Genomic DNA, 13,145 nt, shown 5'->3' on the forward strand with positions numbered 1-13,145 from the left:
ATATTATTTAAAATGTCTCCCTAACTTCTATCATGGCTGGCTTTTGTGCTAAGTAGATGTATCAGTGTACAGTCAGTGGTCAGTAAAACAGAAACACTTTTATGATGTAATTCAGTGCAATGCAATGCAGAACCTGCACCTAATAACTGCTTTCCTAATGCTCCCTCTTTGGTTTGTTATGTTACGCTTTTAAGCATGTATGATGGTCATTGCTCTTCTGGAACATTGTGAGGTGTAGCGGTCCTGAATGGCTGGTAGTGGTGATCTGATGATCTTTTCTGCAGTCCTCACCACCCTCTGTAGTGCCTTCTTGTCTGCAGCTAGACAGCTGCAGCTTACGCTTTTAAGCATGTATGAGTTTTTATTTCAGTTAATTTTCAGTTTTAATTAAGATCAGGTAGTTTTAAAATGAGTTGAAGGATGTAAAAATGAAGCTTCAAGCCATGGAATTTATTATAAGGTGATCCACACCTGTCAGTACAGCAAGTGCAGTTTGAAAAACTGCATACGGTTTGTGAGGTCAAATCAAACTGTAAATGAATTGCTTGTGTAATTATGACAAAGAAGTAAAGTGGCCATTGTTGTTGTTTTTTTCAGCGTGGCTTCTTGGCCCCATGCGCCTTTCTCTACTGAGGAGCATCTGTCAAGACAAAGGCCTTGCAATCAATATGTAATCAATGTTCTCCACTGTGACTAAGCTCTGTGTCTCCAACAGGCCTGTGACAAAAGAGGCTGAGGCTGAGGCACATAACGACTCCTGAAAGCCAAGGACAATATGATACAATTTGTTTGTGTTTCCACAGGGGAAATTATCAGGAAATGTGACATTCAGGGGAAAAGAATCGATTACGGCGACAAAGATTTTCTGATTATTGTCACAGCCACTTCAGATTGATACCTTTTCCCCAAAATGTCTGAAATGCACACTGTATTTCAAAGTATTAGTTTTGTAACTGTCATATACCAATAGCACAAAAAAAGAAAAAGAAAAAAAAGTATCAGCTTTGTGGTTTTGGATTAGAGTTTCAGACAGTTTTCTAACTACACTAACTAGTGTTGCTCTACTCATTTGAAGTCCTGGTCTACCACCATCAAGAAAATAAATGTCATGTTAGTGCCCCCCAGTGGCCAACTCGCTCCTTACATCAACCATGACAAACATGATGTGTGTGTATATATATATATGGACCTGAACTCTTTTTCGAGATAAAAATTCTCACACAAACAAATACTATCTACTTCATTTTTAATCAAATTTCATAGCAAAATAAAGATTAACTGATTAATTAAATATGCAATTTGTTTTACTCAAGAATGTCGCTGAAGAGCTTGCGTTTCTTAGACTCGCCAGTCTGTATTTCCTGCCAGTGGGCTCTTCTGTGGATGAAGTGGGAGAGGGCGAATTTTGCCCACACATGACGAGCAAACTGGTCAGACCTCAGCTGGCTTTCGCTCCCAACTGGAAGGGAAGGAGAGATGGGAGAGGAAGTCTGTAACAAGGATGTGAACTACAAGCAATGTCTAGAGGTGAGTTAAAAAAAGCCACCCTTTGAAGTGAGGATTTGTGTGATGATTCGTATTACCTAGTTCCTGTGCAATGTTTTGCCTGTGACTGACTGAAGCACTGTTCCAAATGGCTTCTAGCACCCGACTACCCAACCTGGAGCAGGCCATTTGAACATACTGACCCTAGGAGGACAAAAAGTGGAGAAAGAATGTAAAAAATCTCACCAATTTATTTAACATGAAGAAACAAGTACACCACCACAAAGTGAGACTGCTGATGATGTCCCCGTGTTCCTCTCCAAAGACAAACATCAACAGAAATAGTTTTATTTCTTCACATCCTATCTCACACAGAGGACTTCTGTGTAGGGAGACACAAGTACACTGAAATGAATACCAGTGTGCTAATAAAGGACAGTTTTTACATGTTTACACCTCTGACACTAGGACAGATGTCCACGTGTCCTGACAATTACAAAAATGTATCTTGCTGTGTGTTAAAAGGAAAAACATGATGTATATGAGTGGAGATCTCATGATGAAATATGCTTTTAATTCTTTGTTACGTACAGTGATTTTTGAAGCGCAGTTGTGTCTGTATTTCCACTTGTTAAGTATGACTTTTACTTGTGTAAGTGTTAATTAATAAAAATAAAAACTGAATGAATCACAATAATACATCATTTTCCAAAAAAACTACTTTCCTCATCTAAACATGTGAAGAGAGCCACACAACATAGTGCTGAGAAATGCTGTTAGAAAGCTCTATTATGTAATTGCACTGTTAGAAGATGTCAGTGGGATTTTGAAAGGGGCTTTCTTACTCCTGGACCAGAACCTGGAAGTTCCACTTTCGTTTTGACTCTCTATTAGCTGAAACTTCACTTTTTTCCCCACGGATGGTTCCAGAAGGTTCAGTCCATATAGAGCAGCAGTTACTGGGAAATTCATTCCCACAAAAAGTAGCATGGTCTTCCATATCTAAATGGATATTCTGCTGATATTCTACATATTTTTTTTACTGTTAAGTCCATTAAAAGACCAAACCCAATATGTGTCTCAATCTTTTCCAACCTCCACGGCCTGTCAGTAGATATGAATCCCAGGCCAATTTGTCCCCACTGAAGATGTAAAGAAAATGGCTCACAAAATATACTTTGATTGGAAAAAAAAGAAAGAATGGCTTAAGAGTTCTCTGAAACAGCAGGTCACTGTGGTACTAGAGTATTGCAGACAGTAATAAGAGGATCTGTTCAGGACTGTGTTAATACCTCCAGTCTCTTGAGGATCTTGCCTCTTCCCTTGTCGCTGGATGTGGTGATGAGGGCCTGGATGACGTGACTTCCCGCGGGGTCACATGCCAGCGTCAGGAGGTCAGTGGGGGTCAGGGTGCGCAGGCTGCTGAGGAGGAGCGAGCGTTCCTTAAACCTGGCCAGCGCCTGGACCAGCCGGGAACCGTGGTAACAGATGGAGGACAGCGGGACCTGGAAATGACCAAGAACACCAGAAATGTTCCCCGCTGCATCAGTTCTCAATGCTCTGATGTTTGTGGTGCAGATTTTCTCTTAGTTGTTTACCTCTGTTTGTGTGCTGCCCTCTGCTGTGTCAGAGTGGTAATACACCTCATAGGCGAGCAGGGACAGGAAGAGAGGGAGACAGCTGACGTGTCGCGAGCCAGGCTCAGCACAGTGGAACGCCTGGCAGGCAACAAATCAACAGGTATTTATTTCCCACAGATCAGACATTAAATAGTTTCATTATGTTGTTTTGTACTATTAAACACGGTCATAAAACAACAAGCATATTGTTGTCTTGATTTAAGAGCCACGTGGAACGTTACATCTCAATAACAATCACTCTTTGGTGCTTACACGAAGGAGGCACTGCATCAACTCCTGCTGCTTCTCCTCACTTTCTGCACAGCTTTCTGCCAGTTGGACGATTACTCCCATGTGACCTGCCGCCAATATGGCCTCCACACCTTCGATCAGCTCATCAAATAACCTCAGGAACTACAGAAGGGAGAGAGAGAAAATGGAGTTATGTCCTTGTACAAACGAAACCCTTTGAAATATGTTTATCCTGCACAGTGTGACAAGCAGACCAACCAGTTTGTATTTGGCCGAGGCTGCCGTTAGCCTCTGAATGGGGAAGTTGGCGATGGGATGGAGTGCTAAATCAACCAGCTGACCCTTGAGGTGGTTCTTGTAGATGTCACGGAGAAGGGATTTTTGGGACAGCTGTATGATGGTCTCAATGAGTCGGCTGGAAGCATGGTCCTTCAGAAAGACCAGCAGTGGACTAAAACGGAATGCAAACACAACAGCATCAGTTACATTTCAGGGCAATGGCTCAATCTTGGACAAAACAGTACAAGAGCTGACTCTGACCTCACTCCTGGAGCAGCATTGCGACTTGTCAGATACTCAACAACGCGTCTGAGGAGCTGTTTGCACAGTTTGGGCCGTTTTCTGTGACACACAGTCAGCATGGTCTGGAACACTGCACTGGCAGCAGCATCTGTCACACTTACTGGAAAGGACAGAGGCGTGGAGAAAAAATGGGAGAGAAAAATACTTCTTAAAACATTATGCCATTTTAAAAGCGCCCTGAGGCAGACAAAACAGAAGCTGTATTTACTGTTCCTCAAAAAAAAACAAAAAACACATTGCCTGTATCATTAAGATCGATTAAACATGTTGAGTGCGTTTCCTTCTGTAGCTACACTAATAAACTGGACAGGCTGAGATGAGCTTATTACAGATTTATCAGTGTTTGTGTGTGTTGGCAGAGGAACGTGAAAAAGCTGCAGAGGAGAGATGGCAACGTACTGTAAGTTTTAAGTCATTTGGGGGACTTTTGTATGGTGTTCCTGTGAGGTGCTTGAGGACAGAGCTGATGCAGGGTCAGCAGAGGTAAAAACGCTACTAAGAGGAATGTGCATGTGCCTAAGGCTGGGTCATCTGCTGTTTTGTTGGTATTAGTATGATCCATGACTATCAGGGTTTTGTTATATTAATGTTATATCATATATGTGGCTTATTAACCAAGCAAGAATTTTATTATTAATGATTTACATGTGGAAGCGGGATCCACAAGAGATCTAAACAAAGGACGAGTGAATACTTGGCAGAATACTTGAGGGGGTGGCCATCCTGTGGCATAAGAAATATGGCATGATATTGGTTGTGGGTGATACAAGTGTTGATTTTTCAAATAACAACTCCTTATTTGGTCAACACTTGCAAGTTGGTTCTTTCCAGATTTTGCGAGCAGGCAGCTACACATATTGTATCAGTGAAGCGTACGACGTCTGGAAAAACCACATTAGTGATTTATGTATGCCTAAACAACAGAACTTCAGACCAGGATGGAATGAATGTGTCTGAAGTTCATGCAGAGGCTAAAGAAGCTTGTAAAAGCACAAGAAAAATGCAAATGATGTTGTATGATGCTGTTTTAATGGACGCTGTACGATTTATTAACAGCAATAAGCAGGCAATGAAGACAAATTCTACAATACGTTCTGATTATTAATAACAGTAAGATGCCCTTGCAATCAAATATTGATGGAGTCTGAAAATATTTCTGAACTACAGAGAAAACATTATATGTATATATTTTTAAATGCTTAATGGTGGTGATGTCTCCACTGACAACGGTGTGATTATTAGACCTGATGAAGTGTACTTTACCACTGAGAAAGTGTCAGTGAACAAAGCATGTTGTCTTGACCAAAACACTGCAGAACATTTTAAGAATGATAACCACAGAATCTCAATGTGTTTTCAGGATTGTTAATGGATGACATACCACTTGAATCCAGATTATCTGTCTTGTTAGTGCCAGCAGTCAAGGACAAACCAGGAAAAATATCCAGCATTACAGACCAACTACACAGGTTAGCTTAATATTAGAATCAATTTAGATGTGGTGAGAGTATATCTGCTTCCGCTGTGTTGACCAGAGGTGTCTGACAAGGCGGAATATTGTCACCTTTTCTCTTCAGTCTGTATGTAGATGACCTTTCTTAAAAGTTAAAAGAGTGTAAGCCTGGATGTACGGTGGGGGAGAGACTCATTAACCAACTGCTGTCTGTCCTGTCTGCTTATGGTGTTGACCTACAGCAGCTGCTTAGTCTGCTTATTATGGTGTGCAGTATGACATTAAATTGTTGTCACAATTGTTAAGGAATAAAATTTCCCTTCAGTCGTTCTGGCAGACCAAGCACTAAATGTGGTGAACAAAATCAGGCACTTGGGTCACCCAAGTGGGACTACAAGTTGGACCACAAGTGGGACAACTCACAAACAAAAGCGAGAAGGCAGGTCATATGTGTGACTAACAAATGAAATTCCCACTTTTCAAGGTGTGTTAAGGAAACGTATGCACAAATGTATGTTTTCCTGAAAAATGGGTCTACAGGAAATATCACAATTCTGAGAAAAAGACTCCATATATATATATATATATATATATTGTTACAATATAGCTGTTATTTACCCTCATATGCTCACAGTGTATTTAGACTCTCATTTGAAAAGAATATACTTGATGATACTTGTTACATATGTCTTTATAAATCTGGCTGTTCCAGCATTAATCACTGGAGACTGGAAGAGCTACATGCGAGGTCTCTCTCCAGCTATCCAAACACTTCTGTTCATTAAAAACTGTTCTGTTTTCTGTGTTTAACAAAACTGAGTTCTCCTTTGTCCCTGTGCAGCAGAGCTCCGTTAAAAGCCACTTGGGTTCCTCCGAAGCATGTGCACTCGTCCCGAGGTTATTTAATAACTATTTCATTTTGTTTTGATATTAAACCCGCAAGGTTGCTTTAATCATATAAATTCTAAACAAAATCTGAACAGCGCTCTTTTCAGAAAAGCTGCCCTGGAGCACTTCCACTTTGACTTTCCACAGAATCCTTGCTAGCATTTAACAGGTTTAATGTTTTTCTGATTCCAAGAAAAATGTCAGAGCGGAGCAGAGAATGAGGCAACACTGCTGCCTGATTGTTTTAAATTATTTAAAAGATTAAAGGGCATTCAAACTTGACCCAGCATGCTAAATGTTTAATGCACACATTCTTATTTTCTTCCAAATAGCTAAACCTAAACAGAAAGAGGTTTCTAAAAATTATAACAAGAACTGCAATAAATATGGAAAAAAGAAATAGAATACTAATTACTACTAATTACTATACTAATACTAATTTTAAACTTAAATACTAAAATATTTCTTTAAAAAAAAAATCCTGAAGTAATAGAAATAATTAAAAGGTCAGCCATTAAATATTTTGTAAGAAAATCAATTCCACCACATCAATGGAGCAGCTTCCTTACATCATAAACAAACCATTTAACTCCATTCAGAGAATAGAAACTGCAATTTATTTCAGAGGGAACACAATTCAGTTACACACTGTCTATTTCCACCATGTGATGAAAGACTCACGATTAACGTTGTCCATCAAGGTCTCTGTAAGGCTCTTCAGCTCGTACCAAAATGATGTGGGAATCTCAAAGTCTGTCAGCTGAGGAACAATGTTGCGTTCTTTTGTGCCTGGAAGAAAAACAAGAATAACAAAATACAAAGGATGAGATTACCACAAACGTTCAGCCTCAAGCCTGTGTGTGTAGACATCCTTACACACTGGACAAGCCTCAAAGGAGTGACAGAAAGGAAATAAAGCTTTTGATCTGTTAGCTTTGTTGTAGGAAAAAGAAGTGGGGACAGGGGTGAAAAAGCACACAGAACGGGTTGAAATGACTTATTTTCTAGCAGCTGTGCTATATGTCTGTCTGCTAAGGGTCGTCCAGTGTCAGTGAGCTACACACAAGGCAATGCAGGGTCAGAGACATTCAATAACTGCAGCTTTATGTCAGGCTCTCAACTAAACTGAACTGAACTCAGAGCCTGTTAATATCTGGAATTTAACATCCAGTCACAAGTAGACAGCTCTAAGCCTGTCAGCTCACACTAAGAGTTATAATGTGTCCACAAGCAACATGCATCTCGATTGACTATTTGTGATCGGATTTCGCTTCCCCGCTACGCACTACGATGCAAATTCCCCTCCCTTTACAGATAAGCGTACACACAGCTAAAAGAACGCGGTCGTGTGTGGCATAGACCTCCTGCAAATGTGGCCTGTGCAATCGGACCTCAAATGCATCCTCAATGAGTCTTGGGTGCATTCACACCTGCACTGAGAGCTGTTCACAGTCAGTAAACACACTGATTCAGAGTGACTTGAACTCTCCGAGGATATCGTTATCTTCAGTGTTCAGTGAAAATAAATGCCCATAAATCCTCTTAGAAATCATGGAAAAGATGCTCCTTGTAATTTCAGAACTTGCCTGAGGGTCATCACCCTTTTAAATTTTCTTTGTGATGAAAATGATCCGGTGATATTTGCATGCACATCCACTGCTAATAGGTAATTCGGCATACCTTTAAGGATGACAATTTGCTGATGCAAACTTTAGGCTATGAAAAACAGGGCCAGTTAACCAACTGAAGCAAACTTATGCTTCCTGTTTACAACCCCCACAGCCCCCACACTGATGGAACCTTAGTTCCAAAACTAGGAGTATGATTATCTAGCAAAAAGGACTAAGGCACAAAACAAGTGACAGGAGTGACAAGTGACGAAATCTGCCAGCACTGACTTTCATGTTGCACTGTAAATACGTCACTCAAGTTCAGAATTTACCATAAGAATTGTGTGGTTTGGGTGAAGGCACAGTTGTCTCCATAATGTGTGGCAGGTGGGTGGGGTAGGGAGGTCTCACAGTATCAGATTTTGAAAACCTCTGTTTTAGGCCAACAACTTGGTGTGTGTGCACGTGAGGGTACCTGGACGAGACTCAGTGCGCGGCGGTCCGAGACAGCCTGCCAGCACGTGCAGAAGTGTGCGGACCACGTGCGAGCCATGAACATGTTTGATAAACTCTGCGCTGTTGTCTCTCACCACCTGGCTTAAAGACAACACCTGGGCCTCCAGCACTCCACAACTCTCCTCTTCTTCTTCTTCTTCTTCTGTGGTAGCAGACGGCTCCTTCTGTGATGACTCTAAAAATGAAAAGATACAAAAGAGGCACTCAGAGATGAGCTGTTGCTGTTGGTTTTCTGTGATTTCACCCACTTTCTTCCACATAAATGGAACATGTAATCTTACCCATTAACCTGGACATCTGCCTGACTGCACTCTCCACAACGTGGCCACCACACCGGTCACAAGAAACTGTCTTAAACTCGGACCCCGATTCTCCGCCCAGTTCAGACAGCACCTCCCCCACCTGGTCAGGACTGGACAGAGGGAGCAGCCGCTGCAGAGTGATGCTACCTGTCCGGTCGGTCGCCACCAGGGTCGCTTTACCCTTAACTTCTGTGAGGACATTCTCCACAAACATCTCTATACAAGAAACATAAAGAGACACAGCGAGAGATTATATACAGCGCTGTAGTAGCATAAAATGGTGGGTAAGCTATAACCTTTAATCATACATATTTGATACTAGTACTAGTATCACTACTACTAATAATAATGCTAATAACAGAGCAGTAGGCCTACCTGTTCTCATTCTCAACGTTTGCACAAACAAGCATATCAATTCATGAAGTAACCGAAGTAACTTTCCTTACTGATCATCTGTTAAGTGTGAACGGTTGTCAATAGTGAGCAGAGAACATTAATTAACATTAGATCCTGACTGATCTTGTCTGAGTGTCAAAAGGTGCAGTTGAGCTGCTGTGGCTTGTATGCACACAGCGTCTCTCACCCACCGCAACCCATCACACATTAATGTACTAATCGTCATAACTGACAGACGTTCATATGCTCGTGGTTGTGTGCGCATGCTGAAGCACTTTGATAATCATTCAGCCAACAAGCATGCTGGTCGCTTAGCAGAGGAGGGAACGAAGAGGGGGCCCACGCCAGGCAACCCTTTGGAGGAGGGGGGCAAAAAGAGATTGTGCTCTGAACTCTCATATTGTGCTCACTAAATATCGAAGATGAATTTGAAAACTTCTAAATACTGTGCAATGACAAGTGAATAAACCATCAGAAAAAAAGGTGCGTAAATGTTATTTTGTGTTTACCATCAACACCAACTACAGCATTCTACAAACTACAGTATACTCTGTTACACATAAAACATTTGATGTATAATGACAAATATTAATCAAAAGGAAAAACTAGATATGAAAAACTGAACAGTGGCTGGAGTCATCTAAGAATGCAGCTACAATGAAACTGGATAGACAGAAAGGCAGCAAATTACTCGGTATATTTCAGGTAAAATGTTGTCATAAGGGTGCAATAAGCAGAATAATGTTAACATAGTGGAGAGGTATACCAGGAAAAATCTGGAGTCCCTAGTCTCAGTTACAGTCAAGAGTCTGAATTTTTTTCTTCCTCATGTATGATTGTGATCTAAACAGCTTTGGGTTTGGTTAATGCCACTTTGAGCTTTTTGGCGTGAAATGATAATGGGGCCACCATTTATTTTATATTAATTTGTAAGATATCACAAAATAGTGAAAACTGTCCAAACGCAACTTCCCAAGTCTCAGGGTGACATTTCAAATCACTTAGTCCAAAAAACAACCCAAAGATGTTTGATTCACTATGTTACAAGACAAAGAAAAACAGGAAATGCACTTTTAAAAATAAAAGTTGGCCCAATTTACTGACCAGTTGTTTCAGCTCTTGAGTTCTATATTACTGTTCTGTATATTGTTTTTAACTTTGCTTAAAAAATATTTCTCTCACCTCTCTCCTCATTATCTTCAAAGCCTTCACTAAGTCTTTCCCCGACTCTGCGGAAATAGCCGACACTCAGGGCATCCAGACGCTTCCTGCCACCGTCTCCCTGACCCTTTACTCCTTCTGCTGCCCCCTTCCTCTTCCTCTCTCCTCTTTCTCCATCTTCTCCAGGGTGTCTTCTCTTCTTTCCTCCTCCTTTCTGTGGCTTCCTTTCCTCTGCTTTTGCCAACATAGCTTGGGCCTTCCAACTTGCAGGTTATAACAAAAATATGTTGGTCTTGCTGGAGAGGGAGCTCAGTTTGGTCTTTTTGGCTGCAAAAATGGCACAAATGAGGTGAAAACATGAAGCAGCATTTAAGATTTGATAGTCAAGTTCACATTCAGCTGATCCACCAAATAACATCTTCATCAGGGGTGGTTTACAATGGAAATTAATGTTAGCAACATTTTGGATTTTGTTATATATGTTATATATGTATTTTATGCAATAACATGGCAAATATTGTACGATAACATTGAATAAGTTGTCTTGTTTTGTTTATCATAATAGTGACAGTTAATTATTTAAAATAAGAACGATATTATGCCATTTATTTCAATACTAATAATTAATATTTTAATCATTTAAAATTGTGAATTGGTAAAAAAAAAAAAAAATCTGAAAAAAACTTTCTTAGAAATACATAAAATAAACAAAAACGGGTTCACATTAGAGGAAACACCAGTCTAAGCAATACATTTAAGTTTGAAACAGCGGACCAAGATGAGCTCATTATGCATCGACTGAGCATTTAACTAACAGCTAATCTTTGATTTGTACGTCCTTCGTAACGGTGTGGTCAAAGATTGAGGGTTGAGACTGATGGCTGTGAGGGCAAAAAGGTCTACGTGAACGTGGCGTATTTACTTGTTTGAGAGGTATCCCGAATTCATTACTAGCTAATAATGGCTCAGATAATGTCATGAGTAACGTTAAAATAGTTTAATAGGGTTCCTGGCAGACGTTCACACGTTATATTGACATATCCTGTTAAAGGAGTTTGGCTTGAAGACGAGCCTACAAGATGCTATATCCCCGCACGAAAACTCTAATACAAACTAGCTCAGTGGTTTTCGGAACAAAGCGGCATTTTAACGGATTGTTAAAGAGCATTTTAATGAAACAATTTGCTTAATCCGTAGAAAAACAAAGCTAAAACTAAGATAGGCGACAAAACCAAGATTAACTCACGTGTGTAGACTTCACAGAGGCGATGTGTTGTGGGCGCTTAGTGATGACGTACATGGGGCGGCGCGTTGTTAACAACAGCATTTTTCATGAGAGCCTGTTTACTTTTTTATTTTTATTTAACCATGATCATTTGTTCGTCAGAAAGAAGTAGCCTCAACCTTAAAATTCTCTTTTATAATTATGTCCTTTGAAAATGATAAAGGCTACCACAAAACTCTGTTTGACTCTTGACCTGAAAAATGATGATAATTACTTACAACTATACAAAAGGTGGTGATTTTGAATTGCTACTACAAGCAGCTCATCCAGCTGTAGTATCCTATTGCTGGACCCTTTAAGACTACTGTAGTGTGTTGCTTTTCTTTGTGACTTAGCCTACAGACAAATATCTACTTTGTCCCTCTTGAGAATAACCATCATGTCTCATTTAGAATTATATACTTAATGTATCAACTTGTGATATCAAATACACGCTGCTTATTGCTTTTAATAAATGAACACAGTTGTCTGTCAGTTAATTCACAAGCAGGGGCAAAAACATGCCCAAAGTATTGACACCTGATACAAATTCTTGTTTTTAGTAATATGTTGCCAGTAGGACAAAAAAAATAGATCCATGTTTCTTCACACCCCGGGCACAAGGTTCTTTGTATAGCTACAGTATCTGCCTTTGCTGTGCACAGTTATGTCCACTTTTATTCAGAGAATTCGCATAATGAACATTTGTTATTTCCCATTGAAAACTGTCTTGCATTAAAAACATGCATGTGGTCAAGTCATTAACAGACGGAGGTATAAAGTAATGCTTTGAATTTGGCAAATTATTTATTCTAGGCCTTGATGTTACTTACGAATTCTATAGTGTTGCCAGGTCCTATTAGTAAGTTGTCCACACGTCAATTTTCAATCATTGTTTTATTTATTTATTTATTTATTTATTAAATGTAAGTGTTTGGTTGTAACCACATGAGGGCAGCATGGTTACTTTCCAGCTTTGTAGGAGGATTCACTCACCATGTGAGTCAGTGTATGCGTATCTGACATGTGGACTCACTCAAGGCATGTGACCTTCCCCGAGTACAAAGAAGAACCTTGGTGGGTGCGACTGCATTTTCAATAGAGACATTTTTCAATTTGTAGGTGCTGAAGGTTGTCAGCATCGGTTTTGATGAGTATTGTGATGAGTGATAAAATCACAGTGGGATTTCATTTGATGGTAGTTTGTGTGTATGAAACCATTCTATTTCGTGTCTGATAGATATATTTCAGCAGGTACAGGAGGAATGTGGTCCAAATCTTTTTTTGATTATCTTCCCTTAGTTAAAAGAGACAGCACAGGTATTGACATCACTATTGAAGTTAAAAATAATGAACAAAAATTTTTACAAAGCCTCCTAAAACTTAATTTGATACACTCCTAAATTTTGTGGCTGTTCCCTTGTGCATTCAGAATGTGAAGTTCAAGACTTTTGACCTATGACTTGCTTTTGACTTGTGTAATAATGATGATGTATTGGTTTATCTGTGACAGTCTATGACATCATTTTGCTTCTTCTGAAAGGTGACAAACCCTGGCTACAGTTTGTGTTTGAGCCTGTGGTTAAGTGAATCAGAGGCGAGGGAAGTGGAGATGTT

General features: G+C 40.0%; 1 protein-coding gene and 1 long non-coding RNA gene across 2 annotated transcripts; one reads left to right on the plus strand and one right to left on the minus strand.

Moving 5' to 3' along the window:
- Positions 1–429: 429 nt before the first annotated feature.
- Positions 430–11,650, minus strand: LOC124069632 (nucleolar protein 9). The gene is made up of 12 exons (XM_046408930.1): positions 11,511–11,650; positions 10,286–10,591; positions 8,687–8,923; positions 8,365–8,580; positions 6,961–7,068; positions 3,897–4,038; positions 3,615–3,807; positions 3,378–3,518; positions 3,084–3,203; positions 2,778–2,990; positions 1,584–1,689; positions 430–1,459 (listed from the first exon to the last, which is right to left on the minus strand). Exons 2-12 carry the CDS (start codon positions 10,509–10,511, stop codon positions 1,305–1,307), a joined length of 1,857 nt encoding a protein of 618 aa, XP_046264886.1. The 5' UTR covers positions 10,512–10,591; positions 11,511–11,650; the 3' UTR covers positions 430–1,304.
- Positions 1,389–1,749, plus strand: LOC124069633. The gene is made up of 2 exons (XR_006845081.1): positions 1,389–1,527; positions 1,645–1,749. It is a non-coding gene; the product is annotated as an uncharacterized LOC124069633 (long non-coding RNA).
- Positions 11,651–13,145: the final 1,495 nt, after the last annotated feature.

The sequence above is a fragment of the Scatophagus argus genome, chromosome 13 (genome assembly GCF_020382885.2).
Source record: "Scatophagus argus isolate fScaArg1 chromosome 13, fScaArg1.pri, whole genome shotgun sequence".
In the NCBI taxonomy this organism is placed as follows: domain Eukaryota; kingdom Metazoa; phylum Chordata; class Actinopteri; family Scatophagidae; genus Scatophagus; species Scatophagus argus.

Bases quoted from the DNA above. Each gene is read 5' to 3' on its own strand.
- LOC124069632 (XM_046408930.1), bottom strand. From the start codon at position 10,511: ATGTTGGCAAAAGCAGAGGAAAGGAAGCCACAGAAAGGAGGAGGAAAG. The intron at 4,039-6,960 runs GTGAGTCTTTCA...TGTCCTTTCCAG, and splicing joins CTTGATGGACAACGTTAATC to TAAGTGTGACAGATGCTGCT. The intron at 3,519-3,614 runs GTTGGTCTGCTT...TCCCTTCTGTAG, and splicing joins CCTCGGCCAAATACAAACTG to TTCCTGAGGTTATTTGATGA.